This window comes from Perna viridis, chromosome 8 (genome assembly GCF_037379345.1).
Source record: "Perna viridis isolate PV_CMFRI_1.1 ecotype Kerala chromosome 8, ASM3737934v1, whole genome shotgun sequence".
NCBI classification, from domain to species: Eukaryota; Metazoa; Mollusca; class Bivalvia; order Mytilida; family Mytilidae; genus Perna; species Perna viridis.
Genome location: NC_142452.1, coordinates 30172628 through 30189903, shown reverse-complemented (window position 1 = coordinate 30189903; position 17276 = coordinate 30172628). Strand labels below are relative to the sequence as shown.

At 33.5% G+C, this 17276-nt stretch overlaps 1 protein-coding gene across 2 annotated transcripts; it reads left to right on the top strand.

Annotated features, from left to right (window-relative positions):
- The first annotated feature begins 2102 nt into the window (after positions 1 to 2102).
- Positions 2103 to 4365, top strand: LOC148610176 (uncharacterized). Of its 2 annotated transcripts, none has more exons than XM_088542319.1 (4): positions 2103 to 2237; positions 2528 to 2707; positions 3627 to 3770; positions 4262 to 4365. In XM_088542319.1, exons 2-4 carry the CDS (start codon positions 2536 to 2538, stop codon positions 4270 to 4272), a joined length of 327 nt encoding a protein of 108 aa, XP_088398445.1. In that variant the 5' UTR covers positions 2103 to 2237; positions 2528 to 2535; the 3' UTR covers positions 4273 to 4365. The 2 variants fall into 2 exon arrangements, with proteins under 2 accessions (XP_088398445.1, XP_088398446.1); XM_088542320.1 differs by having other exon boundaries at positions 2166 to 2237; positions 2531 to 2707.
- Positions 4366 to 17276: the final 12911 nt, after the last annotated feature.

Here is a 17276-nt window from a genome sequence, read left to right as displayed (position 1 = left end):
TGTATTCGGTGGATGACTGTTTCATTGACAAACACACTACATCTCATTTTTTATATTATATTTCTGTTTATTAAAATTGTGGTTGGGTCTTTCAGAGCTAATTTAAATGTGTTTTACACGTGCAGTAAACCTGGTGATCTGAAAGCCTTCAATAGTGTGTGTGTGTGTGTGTTTAAATTTATATAAAACGAACAAAGGTATATTTGGTTTACTTATTTTACCTTATTCAATTAAATTAATAATTACCCATTTTAAATCTTGCTTCGTATGGCGCAATGGAAGAAATGTATATCATAGGCACACACTTTCACAGTTTGACAATTCCATTTTCCCCATTTCATTTGGACTTCTTGTTTATATTATAATATGAAGTCTTTCACAGGCTTTGAGACAGCAACTGTGGTCGATTGCTATATGAGCGGCACGCGACTTATTGGGCATGGCTTGTGTATGTGTAAATTACTGCCCACCTTAATCATGTAAACAAACACACGTAACATTCCGATATGTATCAGTTGTTGTCATTCATTGCAGTAGCGAGAATCATCATCAAATATTTAATATTAAACGTTTTGTTTCAGAAAAAGTTCTATTATATTCCGTAAAAGTAGTTACACACATACTCGGTAGCATTTGCCACGTGCTACTTGCACCATCATGTATGAAACCAAACAATGGTCAATGAATGAAACATTGTACCTGTCCATGCGTAACACTGTGGTCTTATAATGCAAACTACTATTGCCATATCTGACATCGTTCTACTTAATTCACACTTTCCTTCATCATAAAAAAAAATTAAAAGCAAAGTTTAAATAGCAATCATTTCAACTAATATACATATGCAGCTAGCGTAAAGTGTACATCCAAATATGGCGGGTCTAAGGTTATCGTAAAAGGTCACGAAAATGTAAAAAAAGTACCGTTATTGTGCTTTTAGAATCAAAATAAATCGCAGAAACTCCATTTGATTATTGTTTTACCACGGGCTGACTTATTTCTTACTACGGTTGATGAGAATAGCATTTTTATGGAGTCAAATACGGTTACGTAAGTGCTTAATGAGCACGATTTTGTTTTCAATAATTGTTTCGCACTTCCCGTGTTTTTTTCCCTTAGCTAAATAATGTTAACCAGTGTCCTGATATATTATCTGATCTTCTACTTTGGTCAAGGGTTATTCACCTCCTGTTTTCGTTCAGAGTAATATCTGCTGCTTTGAATGTACCAATTTAGCTTGTCTTGAATTCATTTAACCAAGTGTGCAACTTGTTCCATGTTCAAAATTTAAATTATGAAAAGGCTTTTTGTACTATCAAAATGTATGGAATTCGAAATAATTTTTAAATAATGTACTAGCGGTTAGGACATGGAAACAAAATATACAAGGTACTTATTGGGCATGTATAAGACATAAATCATAGAAACTCTATTCTATCATTGTTTTACTACAAGCTGACCATTTATGTTGCATTGTTTTAATCAACGATATAAATTACCAGCCCGAAGTGAAACAATGATAAAACGGAGATTCTGTGATTTATTTCGATTCTAATAGGACTAGTTTCTTCATATTTTTAATAGACACAGCGTACGCATTGCATGAAATGTTGGTCATGTGTTTACCACTTTTTCACTGTTGCTGTGGTCTGACGAGCCTTGAAGCAGGTCATATTATAATTATAACTTCGGAGATTGCGATGATTGAATTTTTACGGTGATACACTATGCCTTAACCTCTATAATGTTATTCTGACATTTCCCACATAACGATGATGTAGTCGATATAATATGGCCTGTTATAGGCCTGACATGCAAGTTTTTATATTATGAATTCAATCTCGGCCAATGACATATTGCCCTTCAAAAACTTGTAGAATTTGTATTTTTTTTATGTTATTTCAGCATCATCTTATCTGCAATCGCTTTTTCTGCAACAGAACATTTATTGTAGTATGTCATTTTTTTTCATTTTCATCTTTAAGTTATTTTTAAAGCTTCTTTGGAAAGCACTTAATTATAATTTTCAGCTGTTCGTTGCCACATGACTATATTCATCTTACTAAATGTGGTCAATCGTTTTTGCATTACAATTGCATAATCACCTGAAAGTGGTTTACTATCAGTATATATCATCATAAAGTATTGGCTGTTTTTTCATTGTTTATAAGCCATCAGAACTGTATAAATAGACGGCAACACAACATTTCCGTACTAGTGCAGTAGCTACCACTCATGTAAGTACAATATTGCTAAACTTTTGATTTTAGAACAATTTTTTTAAGTAAAGCACTATTTCTGTTTCTAATTCTTGAATTATTTTTTTAAATAAATTAATTAAAATTGTTTGAGCATCCTTTCAATTTTTATGTATTTTGACAAAGTTTTTAAACATTGGAAACGTATATATTTATTTTTTTTTCATCTAATTCTTTGAAAGGCTAATACTTAGAAGTGATATTTTATAAGCTGTAACTTTATCCAAAAAAATCTAAAACATTTTTCATTACCTTTAACTTTCTTCAAGAAGTAACCATGATTCGAAGCCTTGCTCTCGTTCTTCTGCTAGCCTCCGCTTGTCTTGCTCACTGGTATGGACACGGTGGGTATGGCGGTTATGGGGGCTATGGGGGCTATGGCGGCTATGGCGGTTATGGTGGATATGGCGGTTATGGTGGATATGGTGGATATGGCGGTTATGGCGGAGGTAGATACAATACAATACACTAAAACATTTCCATTTTAACATAATCTTGTAATTGTATTTATGATGAGTGCAAAAGAATGGTTGGTGTGGATAATATTTTTTGTACCTTTGTACGTAATGTTTTCTTTTGTTTTTATTTTTTTGTTTTTTGTTTTTCGTTTTTGTTTTTGTTTTTGTTTTTGTCTGTTTTAAGTCTCAATACAGCTTTATGTTAGTACCTCAGCCTTCATAGCCATGAAAGAGTCATCAAGGGAACCAAGGTTATAGCGGTAATCAAAAGAATGTAATCCAGGGACAAAGACCAGACATGGAAAACAGACATACACAACAAAGAACATAAAGTAACTAAAATCATACATACAAAGTAACAAAAGCAAATGAGCAACTCGGACTCCACGAAAGAATTGGGAGCATAGACCAAGTAGGTCCAAGTAGGATAAGCGTCCTCTGCTTTTCTAGAAACATCCGCCGATTTGCTCATAAAAAGTCGTCCGGGGTAGACAAACGAGGAAACGAAAACTATGATCCGTTGAATAAATCCGTTTTCATGGTGCAGATGGATACACCATAACCATCCTCGAGTTCATGATGACGACCATAAAACTTTTGTTGTGATGACTTCAATCTTGTAGCAACATAACCTTGTTCCAGAAGCCTATTTGTTATAGTTCAAACGCGATACAAAAAGTCTGCGTAACACTTTGTTAAATATTTTAATTGCACGAAATTAACCGACTCAATGCCATAACTAACCCAATACTCATTACATTCTGTAAAAGAAGATAATATTTAAGCATTTATAAAGTTATTCACTATTTTGTTGGACATTAGGATTGATTTTTTTTTGGGAACAACAATCGAGAGATGTAACAATAGGGATAAAAAGACTGCAAAATGTATATGGTTTTCTCAATTTCAGTTGGAATTCTTAAGTTAGGCGGATACGGTGGATATGGAGGTTACGGAGGTTATGGAGGTTATGGCGGATACGGAGGATATGGTGGTTATGGAGGATATGGTGGTTATGGAGGATATGGCGGCTTTGGACGTTACGGTGGCAAAGGTAAGATAAATGCAAAATAATTCTCAATTTACATTTTTCCCATGGCCAATGCACTTCAAGTCATCAAGAAATGTTTTTGTTTTATGTTTTTCAGACAATTGCAGCTGTAATTGAGTTTTATCTCAACAATAAGTTTAAGAATTTCATTATCTAACGAATTCACTTTATAATCACAATAGATTGAACTTATGGCATTTGCGTTATGATGTATATGCGTCTGGGTTCTGCATGAAGGAAATAATGTTTATCAATAAAAATATGTGCTTTACTCAAATTCGGAATGTTTTTGTTTAACACAACTTTGTGTCCATTTCAAAACGGGAATTAAAATCGAAAAAGGGCATAAGGCATATTTATTTTTGTAGAATAATTAGATTTCGTTCTTCGGAGTTATACAAGTTTCCAATGTTCCTTTTTTATAAATAATGTTAGTATATTTACCTTGAATGACTTCAATCTTTCATCTTAATAACTACAAACTTATGTTGTAGGACTATATTGATTTAGTGAACTGTGCTGATAGCGTTTATTGACCATAATCATCCGGAAATACAAGTAACGAACTATGCTCTAAATAAATATTTTGCATTTGAAATATCTTCTTTCTTTAACCATTATCGAAAACGAATCTCTGTGTAATATCCTTTCTAAAGGTCCCAAGTACCGTGAACCACGCTCCATAAATTGGAATTATAACTTTAAAGTTCTTATGGATGCCGTCGAGGACTATGCAAGAAAATGGACAAAACGAGAACAAGAAGACACTGATTCTCTGTCAGAGTGGTTAAAGGCCGATAGGTCTTTAATTTTGAAACGAATTAATTACTGTAAAAAAGAACATAGAATTGCTAGTATTCACACTGAAACACTTTCAACACTTAGAGCGAAAATGTTTTTTTTTCAATAAATTTATGGTAATGCAGGTACTATATACATGTATATCCCTGTCGTTTAATTACTTGAAAGTTTTAAGATGGTCAATGAGTGCCAGGCTACATCAGTGTTCAAAGACCCGATGTAGCAAAAATATTGTCTACTTTACATGACAAATATGTTGTCGTACCAGCGGACAAAGCCAAAAACAACATTGTTTTGTATGCAAAACGTTTTATATCCAATGTTTATTATCAGAGGTAGACGTAGAAAACAATTGCAGTGATACGACCTACACTGCTACCACTCTCTCCAAAGAGGATATTGTAGAAAACCATAAATCTGTGCTATCCTCTTTTGGTCTCTCTACCAAGGACGATGATTGTGATTTACCGTCTATGTACTGGATTCCTAAACCCCACAAGAATCCATACATACAACGTTTCATAGCTGGATCTGCAAAATGTACCACCAAACCTTTTTCAAATTGCGCTCCTTTACTTGCTGACCTATTCCTTCACTCTCATGAGGCTGCCTTTATAGCTGATCTGATCAGAAAGAAAGAATATCGTTTGGCTAGACCCTTCAATCTCAGTTTCCGCTATATAGATGACGTATTATCTTTAAACAATCCTAATTTCGGGGATTTGATACATCGCATCTACCCAAAAGAACTTGAGATAAAGGATACTACAGACACTGTGAAAACAGCCTCATATCTTGACCTACACTTAGAAATCGATGGTAAAGGAAAACTATTGACCAAACTTGATGACTTTTCATTCAACTTTCCTTTCATTTGTGGCAACATCCCTTCGGATCCTGCGTATGGAATGTTCATAACACAACTCATACGTTATGTCAGAGCTTGCCGAAACTACGCAGACTTTTTGTATCGCGCTAGAACTCTAACAAATAGGCTTCTGGAACAGGGTTATGTTGCTTCAAGATTGAAGTCATCACTACAGAAATTTTATGACCGTTATCATGAACTCGTGGATTGTTATTGTGTATCCATCAGCACCATGAAAACTGATTTATTCAACGGGTCATAGTTTTCCTTTCCTCGTTTGTCTACCCCGGACTTGACTTTTTATGAGCAACTCGGCGGGTGTTTCTAGAAAAGCTGAGGACGCTTTCCCTACCGGTGCACCTAGTCCATGATCCCAGTTTTTAGTGGAGTCCGAGTTGCTCATTTACTTTTGTTGCTTTGTATGTATGATTTTAGTTACTTTGTGTTCTTTGTTGTGTGTGTCTGTTTTCCATGTCTGGTCTTTGTCCCTGGATTGCATTATTTTGATTGCCGCTATAACCTTGGTTTCTTTGATTACTCTTTATCACACTTGCAAAGAAGAGGTATTATAATGATGGAGGGGTATGCCCTAACGTCCGCTTGTGTTTCCTTAATACCGGTTCATAGAGTGATAGTCATCTCTTCTCCATTTCATAATCAACGATACTGAAAGGAATTGACTGCAACTTTCACATAATCTGTATTACATATTCTCATTTTGCACTTTTAATTTGGGATTTTTAGTCAAATCCAATGCGAGGTTTCACTTAGCAAAACATTGAATATGTCATTTATTATATGAGGCCATGATGGTACCGATTTCTTATCCGGGATTGTTTTTACTAAATGGAATTTATTGCAACTTTCACATTTTTCTTGTCTTATTTTTCCATTGTTCATCTCCTTTATTTATATTTATCCAAGTCATTTATGAGGACGAACGGTTCATGTTATCGAGGATGGGATATCAACTACGTGATCATTATTTGTCACAGTTTTTCTAGTGTGTGAAAACAAGAATCCACTGTAATCGTATCAGAAATATGCATACTTTATATCGATGCCTTAACGTATACCTTCAATTTTGTCAGCCGATACAAACCAATATTTTAAGCCTACAATATGCTTCTTATGTTGCCCATGTTAAACCATGGACAAATCAATCAAAGTAGAAAAACAAAGACTTACGAATTTGTTGACGAACACTCCATAATCTGTACACTAGTATGGATATAATGTATGGCCGCCTAGCTGTCAAACTGTTGGTGATAGAATAATCAAGGAATATTCTAGTAGAAATCTAAAGAATGTAATCCAGGGACAAAGACCAGATATAGAAAAAAAGACACACACAACAAAGTACATAAAATAACCAAACTAATACATATAGATTAACAGAATTAAATGAGCAACTTACGATCGAACTCCATTGAAAACTGGATAGCATGGACCAGGAGCACCAGTAGGGAACCAAGATTATAGCGGTAACCAACAGAACGCAATCCAGGGACAAAGACCATACATGGAAAACAGACACACACAACAAAGTACATAAAATGAGCAACTTACGATCGAACTCCATTAGTATGGACCAGGAGCACCAGTAGCGTAAGCGTCATAAGGCATCAAAAATTCTGCTCTGAATAGGGACTAAATTTGTTCATACTGGATTTCAATGTTGCATTATTCTTAAACGATAATATGGGAATTGTTTAATTCGAACAAAGTAAAACTTCATTGGCACACATTTCTTGTAAAAAAAGGAAGGTTTATGATTTGATATGAATATGTTAAACGAATTAGTCTACATATGCATTGTAGTACATTTTTTATTCTCGAATTCATAACTATTTTCCATATCTCGGACGACTTTTGTTCATGTATTTTATTCAAAATTTGTATTGTTTGTAAAACTTGATGGAAATGATTGATATACATACTTATATTGAAAACTGTATTTGTTGAAAACCATAAAAGATTTTTAATGTATTATATAGAATATTTTAAAGGATGTGGTTGGTTTTGTCAGCTCTAGTCTATGACTACAATCTTTTAGTGAGGAATAGACAAATGGTAAAAAAGCTCTATCATCAAATCGTCATATGTCAGAACCGTAAATCGACGAGAATACTCTACCATAAAACCGTTAGATGATAGAATCGCCTTGATGTAAAACCATTCTGCAGAAGCAAAATCAAAGTATAAACTCGTCAGGTGGTATAACTGTTCTCTTCCGTCTGTCCAAGCCATAACATTTTATAAGTAACTCGGCCGGTGTTTCTTAAAAGGTGAGGACGCTTATGATACAATTGCCCCGTGCCCATGCGTCAAGGTTTCAGTGGAGTATGGGCTGTTCATTTACCTATGTTTCTTAGTATTTCGTTTTTTTTCATGTTTTTGTTGTGTGTGTCAATATTTCCTGTCCAGTCTTTGTCCTTGGAAAATATTCTTTGGATTTTCCCTCGCACCTTGGTTCCCATGACACTGACACTAACTGTGCTTCTCTCCTAGCGGATTTGTTTTTCATATTCATTAGATACTGAATTTATTCAGAGACTTGTCAAGTCTTATAAAAAATGATAAATACTTTTACTTTACATACAGATATATTGATGTTGTATTGTTAATTGGGAACATTCTTTTGGTAAATCTTCATTTGCTCATTTGCTTTTGTTACTTTGTGTGTATGATTTTAGTTACTTTGTGTACCTTGTTGTGTGTGTCTGTTTTTTATGTCTGGTCTTTGTCCCTGGATTACATTCTTTTGATTTCCGCTATAACCTTGGTTCCCTTGATTACTACTTCAGTATATCCCCCAGAGCTCCAGATATAGGAGACTACAGAAACAGCTTGTTCTGCATCCTTTTAGACCTACATCTCAAACTTAACAACAGAAGTCATCTCAGCACTAAGATTTATGACAAAAGAGACGACTTTTACTTCCTTGTGCAGCAATATACCTTTATCTCCTGCATATGGTGTTTATATTTCACAATTGATTCGCTATACGGAAGCAAGTGATAGCTACTCGTTGAACGTCATAAGTATCTGCGTAACTGACTTCTGAATATAGGGTACATGTATGAGGAAATGCATTCAAATGTCTCTTCTTCCCAAATTATTTTTAGATATGATTCATTGGTTCAACAGTGTCCAGTTTCTCCTGAAATAATGGGTTATGATTGCTTTTTTCTACATTGTTTTTTGTGCAGAAGTGACTTACTGATTATGACGCAAAAGCATGCGAATGCTACTTAATCATCACGGATATAATAATGTTGCAATGGAAAATGGAAGTTTACCGCGGTGTAAAATCAAGATTTAACCCCCCCATTTTGTTTTGAATGCCTGTAATAAGTAAGGACCGTTGCAGTATAAGCTGCTGTAATATCTGTTTAGAACTTGACATGATTATGGATCAGATTAGTGTTCGGTAATTTCATTTCCTTCTTCACTTTTTCATATATTACAGTAATAAGATCGTGTTTAATGACCATCAATTTATTACACCATAGGCTAGCATAACTCCTCCCCCTCCCAGAAAACGGATATTTGTAGACAAATATACTTTTTATTGTTCTTGTATTTGAAACACAGCCTGTCTGCCAAATTAAAAGAAGTGCAGCGCTAATTCAGACATAAATAAATAGTGAAGACCATGACCTGAAAATGAAGAAAGTGGTAAAGTATATAGAAAAACCAGATATAAAAAATACACCATTAAACAGGTCAGTTTTCAGTTTAAGAATGAGAATATGGTTCTTTTTTTAATAACCAATAAATAATATAATAATCCGCTCTAGCCGAAATTTTAAATCGAAAATACCTCCAATTCGGAGATGTCCACATGTCAATATAGACCAGTACGTCCTTACAAGACTTTACAAGCTCTATCAGTTTTAAAGACCAGTTTTAATTGAACACAATCTCACTTGTTTGCTAAATTATCACTCCTGCATTCAACTTCTAATGGAGGTTGAATGAATGATCCACCCCCAAATTTCAGGCAATATAAGTACATGTAGATAACAGTAATTGACCATTATTTTTTTTATTTTTATTACGGTAAGAATATAAAACTCATTTCAGAGGTACGTATGGATTATGAAAGTTCAAAGAGGCTTATAGTTTATGTGAGGAAAATAATATGCTAGAAATATATTGGATTGAAGACTCGAGTCTTCCATTTTTCTCTTAATAACAGTCAAGGCGTTACAAATATCCAATACTATACTGAAATTGCAAAAACCATAATAACAAGGATGAACGATTCAATTGAAATTCCGTCCTTTACTACTTCATGTGAATGGTTGGATACTCCAGTACATTTTAATTGGAAAAGGATCCACCAAAACATGTTGTCATTTGAAGGACACTTTAATCTCATCTTAATCATTTGAAACTGAACAAATATGAAATAGTATAGATAATATTTACAACTTACATAATCTTGTTAGTTTAAAGCAACATTTCTTTTACAATTGACAGTCTATTGGATTTCATTGTGATATGGTTAAATGCAATTCAATGTCTGCATGTTTTAAGTTTGTATGGCATGATGCCCTTTTCAATTTTGACTTGTGATATGCATGGACAATGTATTTAGATATCACGATCTTCTTATCCTCTTTTTTTTTTAAAAAAAAGAAAGAAATGGTAGTTACTTGTGTCAATTTGTCTGTTTCGATATAATAAGCTTATTTGATTCTTTTTTTATGGTTTTACGTGAAAAGTAATTTTTGAGTATTGCACTTAATACAATCGTGCATATTTAATATTTGAAGTACAAAAGTACAACTCCATAAACAAGTTTTAATAGTATTGTTTTCTTTAATATGTTCTGATCCAACTTCCAGTAACTTATATTGTTCTTTAAGAGAATATTTTATTTTGTTAAACCTAGATTTTTTTAATGAATATTTCATTTTGTAAAACCTTGATTTAGCCAACCATTTCGAAGCACAGAAACAAAATATCTAATTACTTAGGATAGGGAAATGTTTAATTTTTGGAAATGTTAATGGAGTTTTGCAAATAGTGATAGTTGGACAGTTTACGCCATCTAAGGGCAATTTTAGATACCTTATTTCTTAATAAGAATGTATTATAACTCCTGTACCATGTGGCATGAAGTAATCCGTGCGATGACTAAGATGAGACATTTTTTTTGATATTAACATTATTAACTTAACTGTTATTCTGACATTTTCTCACATTATATTGATGTTGTCGATATTGCATGACCTGTTATAGGCCTTGACATTCAATTGTGTTATATTCTTCATTCCATATGTGCCAACGTTATATTGTCCTTTAAAAACTTGTAGAATTTGTATTTATAAATATTATTTCAGCGTCATCTTTACTGCAAGCGCTTAGGATTGCTGTTAATTGGTCATTTTGCATTATTACCTTTGAGTTATTTCTAAAAGTTTCTTTGGTTAGCACTTGGTTACCATTTTAGGTGAAAATTGCTGTTAGCTGCCAAAAGACAATATTCATAGTATTCAATATGGTTAATCGTTTTTGCATTAAATTGCATAATTACCTAAAATGAATTGCTATCAGTATATATCATCATAACGTTTTGGCTGTTTTATATCGTTTAATAGTTATTGGAACTGTATAAATAGACAGCAATACAACATCACAGTACCAGTGAAGTAGCTACCATTAATGTAAGTACAATATAACTAAACCTTTGATTCCAGTTACGCCCATTTTCGGTTTTCTAATTTCTTGATATATTTATCTTAAGCACTCTAAACTACAATAGTCTGTTTTGGCATACCCTCAATTTTTGAATATTTTCATTCACGTATTTTAAATAATTTAATGCAACGTATTAGTTTACATGACTTATTCTTCAAAATATTACAACTAAAAAACTGTTATTACTGAAGTCATCGAGATATTTTCATTGACAACATAGCAGTATGGATGATTTCCCACGGTTGCACCTGCAGGTGTTTCTAGAAAAGCAGAGGACGCTTACCCTACCGGTGCACCTGGTCCATGCTCCCAGTTTTAAGTGGAGTCCGAGTTGCTCATTTACTTTTGTTACTTTGTATGTATGATTTTAGTTACTTTATGTTCTTTGTTGTGTATGTCTGTTTTCCATGTCTGGTCTTTGTCCCTGGAATACATTCTTTTGACTACCGCTATAACCTTGGTTCCCTTCATTATTCTTTCTCAAATGTGCAGATCTGAATACACAAAGGACTATTGTCACCTAAAAAATAAAGCATATGCAGGTGAAAAAAAGCATTCTCTGATTTTCTACACCATATATCAGCTTACCAGTGTTTGTATTTTATGTTGACTATAGACTGGTACTTTTTGATAGCAGTCAACTGAACCTTATTATCTTCTTTCCAAAATGTTTTTTTTTTGGTTTGAAGTATATTCATAGATTGTTAAGGAAACGGACACATATGTACCCTTACACATTTTAAATTGCAAATTGTAACTTAAATGATACTTGGAAAAAATATATATATCATCTGAACATCATTAAAACCATGGTTTATTTGGTGGGATTCTCTATACCATGAAATAACTCTTGAAAAGATTCTCGCACTCAAATTCATACTTTCGTCTATCCAGAACAAAACACTGATTTATCAACATACCTTCACGAGAAAGGCATATATAAACTTTAATATAAAATACAGTATAGACGTACAATCGACAGTAGCCGAAGATAAACTGAATATTACATGTCAAAATCTGTATCACATTTGGTATCAACCCGAGTCTCTTATATAACCCAAAGGGCCACCGAACCTTAGGGTGATATAGGAGTTTCGGATAAAATATATTTAGACCCTTTGCCTTGTACTGTGTACCTTAGTCCGAATTACTCATTTGCATTTGTTCTTTGTTGTGTACATCTGTTTTCCATGTTTGTTCTTTGTCCCTGAGTAGCTTTCTTTTGATTTCCGCTAGAACCTTGGTTCCCTTGATTATTCTTTCGAAATTGATAAAACTAAAATTTGGGATTTTGTTAAAATTATCAAGTGAATTAATAAAGAATAAAAAAATGTTGATGGATTTGACATCTCTCAGAAGAATTTGTATTCGAGGAAATCTAAAAACTGTATTTCATACTTAATAGATTAAACATTCCTTTTAGCATTAAATACATATGTGTGACAGGGTATTTTATCTAAATAGAAAGACAAGACTGACTGATATTTTCTTTTTCATTCATGATATTTTACTTATTTCTTGAGTAGATATGGCTTTTTTTAATTAGGTTTGAAATGGCGATCTAATTAGAAAAGGAGGGCATGGACGCTAATGTCGAATTAACGAAACTTTGGACAGTATTTGGTATACTGTCGTTTTTATCTAATTCTTAGTAAGGTTACACTAATGATATGAGCTGCAATACCTTTTTTTAGATAAACCTTAACTTCCTCAATTGACATGAAAATCATTTTCCTTTCATGGTACTTTCTTTTAGAACTAATCATGATTCGAAGCATGGTCCTCGTTCTCCTGCTAGCCTCCGCTTGTCTTGCTTATATTGGTGAACACAGAAAGTATGACGGTTATGGCGGACATCGCGGGTAAGTGCAATACAATGTATTTTTATATTTATTTATTTTTTTTTTTTTTTATTTAATTACTTTTTTTTTTTGGGGGGGGTGGTTGTTTTTTTTATTAAGATATTAAGATAATGTTAAAGCTTTAACATAGAAATTATAATAATTGCCCCTATTTTTGGACTTTATAATATAAAAAGGTTCGAACAAAAAGGGCAAAATATAACTACCGGGATAAAATGTGCAAAATCTCTGTAATTGTCATAATTGCAGGAGGATGTTTTAAGGTAACAATCAAATAAGGTGGATACGGTGGCTACGGAGGTTATGAAGGTTATGAAGAATATGATGGTTTTGCAGGATATGGAGGTTACAAAAGGATTCGGTTGTTATAAAGGATATGGTGATTACGGAGGATATGGTGGTTATGGAGGTTATGGTGGCAGGGATAAGATAATAAAGTAAAGTAAAATATATTTTTTACTACGACATTTGTCATAGTTTTCCTTTCCTCTTTTGTCTACTCTTGACTTGACTTTTTCTGAACGAGTGTTTCTAAATAAGCAGGGGATGCTTACCCTACCGGGGTACCTGATCAATGCTCCACGTTTTTAGTGAAGTCCGCTGAATTGCATTTTTTGTTATTTTATGTTCATTGATATGTGTAACTGCTTTCCCTGTCTGGTCTTTCTCCAAGGACTACATTCTTTTGATTTCCGCCATAATCTTGGTTCCCTTGATTACATGTTATCATAGGTCAATTCACTTCAAGTCAATGAGTATATGTAAAGAAATTTATTTCTTTGTTTTTTATTCTGTTTTCTTTACAGTGCCTCATTAGATATAAATTTTCTGAAATATAATTTCATACGACGAGTTAAAGAACTTCAAAAATAACGAAATCGCTACATCATCACAACAGATAAAAATCTAGGACATTTGATTTATGATATTTATGGGACCAGATGAAAACTATGTTTAATAACAAGTGTAAGTACATTCATATTGAATGACTTCGATCTTTCATATCAATAATTGCAAACTTACATTGTAGGAAAGCATTTATTTAGTGGACCATATTAATCCGGAGATACGCTAGTAACAATGTGTGCTTTGAATAAATACTTTGCATTTTATGGATTTATATTGGTGGAGGAGTACGCCCTTCTGTCTGACCATATTTTCTTCCTACCGATACTGAGAGGAGTGCCTTTTTCTTATCAATTCCACCACTCCCACCACATAATCTGTATTACATATCTCCATTGTGCACGTTTTATTTTGGATTTTTATCCAATTCGTACCGGAAGTTTCACATAGCAAAACATTGAATATGTCATTAATGATATGAGGTAATGTGGTATATATTTCTTATCCGTATGGTTTCATTTTACTTAATGGAATTTATTGAAACTTTACATAATACTAACTTCATTTTATCATTGTTGCCTCCTTTTATAATTATATATATATCCAATTTATTTGTGAGTTGTGTCTTTTATACTTACTATTTTGATTTCAATGCTGTGTTATTTTTTGAAACATTGTAATTTCATGATATGTGAACAACGTAAATTTGGATTTAGATGGTTATCATACATGTTGGTAATTGCTTTCTATTTACTTTTTTTACAATTCGAAAAAAGGTAATTAAATGGTCCCGCCTCGTCAAGAGTCTGCCATTACATGTACGCCTAACTGAACTTTTCTTCAGTTTTAAGATGTGAGAATATCACCAATATTTTAATATGCCATGCGTTTCAATTGATTCTGTTCCAAGCAGGTCTTTGCATGTCTCATTCAGAGCAAGTGTAAATGGTTCATTAGGCGTTTTTTTTTTAATATATGCGGGCAAGGTTGTATTTCGTTCTAAATTCAATTGGCATAACTACCATTATTTGTTTGTTTTTTTTACAACTCATCCCTCGGGAGAGAGAATGTCGATTGGATATTTTCCTCTATTTATTGTTCGGAGCTCGAGTATCCTCTACGTTTCAAAAGATTCTGTACATCTTTTTCTGGTAAAGAAAGAAGGTTGTTTGTGGATACTCGTGTCGAATTTGAAATTCCTGTTTGAAATTTCAACGGCAAGTAGAAGTTCGTTTATTGCCGTATTATTGAACATGTGTGTGATATCATATCATACTATACATAAATATATATAACCAATCGTTATAATTATTAAATATATTTAAAATAAATAAATAGCTCTCGACTCGTACATGAAGTACTTAATTTTGCATGCAGCCTCTCTACGTAACAAACACCAACTCTTCTTACCATTTGTTTTAAATTGATTGTCACCATAAAGACTTTCACCATACTTTGATCGTTTAGGTAGCAGTCTGTACTGATATAACACAGTAGGTGGTTCACTCACGATAAAAGACCCACAACTCTCACTTTAATTTCTACTCTAGTTGTTTCATAAACAGTGTGGTACCAAAACCAGTTTTCGTTCAGTTGTGGCCATGTATGTATATTTTTCGATGTATTGGACGATGTAATTGAAATATGTATTGGAAGTAAAAACTACTTAAAACTACTTATATCCTTTACAGTAAAACTGTATTCGTTGAAACCATAAATCGTTTTCAACTGTGATATCCTAGAATTGTCAGGGGTGCGAATGTCTGTATTAGCTATGCATAGAATCGTTTGGAGTGGAATCGGCATGGGGTAAAAGAAAACTCTACGATCGAATCGTCATAAGGCAGAATAGAGAAGTCGAATAAATGTTCTACGATGACGTTAGATGGTAGAATCGCCATGAAGCAAATCTATTCTGGTGTAGCATTATCAAAGTATAAAAATTGTCAGGTGGTAAAACTGTTTCATGATGGTATTGTTAGGTAGCAGAATCGCCATTAGGTACATGTAAAATATTTCATTGTCATATCATTTAGCATATAACGGGTAAGTATTCTAAGCACACGCTATATAATTATATCATATTTTTTAATCAAATACCTTCCTTCTTCTTCGCTCTTTATCTCCAGTATAACGTTCTCAGTTTAATTACTTGTGTCAGTTTACAAATTATGGTGTATTAAATGCCTTGCACTAATGAATCAGTTTAAATCAGTATGTTGTTTAGTCCTGACACTCTCAAATTAACAATAATGATTACCCCAAAGTTTACAGAATTGAAACTGTTTACATTATGTAAATTCGTTACATAGAGTCCTGGAAATGTAAACAAATACTGTAAGGTGAATTGTGTGGATGATATTCTTTATGGTTGTATTTCGTTGTAACTGATTCTTTTATTGCATGTCTCAGGTATTTAAAAGAGTAATCAAGGGAACCAGAGTTATAGCTGTAATCAAAAGAATGTAATCCAGGGACTAAGACCAGACATGGAAAACAGAAATATACAACAAAGAACATAAAGTAACTAAAATCATACTTACAAAGTAACAAAAACAAATGAGCAACTCGGACTCCACTAAAACCTGGGAGCATGGACAGGTGCACCGGTAGGGTAAGGGTCCTCTGCTTTTCTAGAAACACCCGCCGAGTTGCTCATAAAAAAGTCAAGTCCGGGGTAGACAAACGAGGAAAGGAAAGCTATGACCCCTTGAATAAATCAGTTTTCATGGTACAGATGGATACACCATAACAATCCACGAGTTCATGATGACGACCATAAAACTTCTGTAGTTATGACTATATTGTAGCAACATAACCCTGTTCCAGAAGCTAAATTGTTAGAGTTCTAGCGATACAAAAAGTCTGCGTAGTTTCGGCAAGCTCTGGCATAAGGTATGAGTTGTGATATGAACACTCCATACGCAGGTGCTGAAGGGATGTTGCCACAGATGAATGGGAAGTTGACAATTCTAAATAAAAAGTCATCACATTTGTCGTAAAGTTTCGTCAAAAGTTTTCCTTAACCATCAATTTCTAAGTGTAGGTCAAGATATGGGGCTGGCTGACTTCACAGTGTCTGTAATATCCTTTATCTCAAGTTATTTGGGGTAGATGAGGGTAAACTTAGGATTGTTTAAAGATAATACAATCATCTATATAGCGGAAACTGAGATTAAGGATCTAGCCAATCAAGTCAGCTTCATAAGAGTGAAGAAACAGGTCAGCAAGTAAAGGAGCACAATTTGTTCCCATTGGAATGCCGACCGTTTGTTGAAATTAAGGCCACCACACTGGACAAATATGTTTTCGATTAAAAATTCAAGCATTTGGTAAACATCTTCCTCCGTATATTTGGATGATGATTTGGAATTAATTCTCACAAAGTATGAGGAATCTCTACCAAGTCGGGATTTTAAC

What these genes read in the sequence shown, in the direction of transcription:
- LOC148610176 (XM_088542319.1), top strand. Translation starts at nt 2,536, where the DNA reads ATGATTCGAAGCCTTGCTCTCGTTCTTCTGCTAGCCTCCGCTTGTCTT. An exon ending in ATATGGCGGTTATGGCGGAG is followed by an intron (nt 2,708 to 3,626) that starts GTAGATACAATA and finishes TCTCAATTTCAG; the next exon opens with TTGGAATTCTTAAGTTAGGC.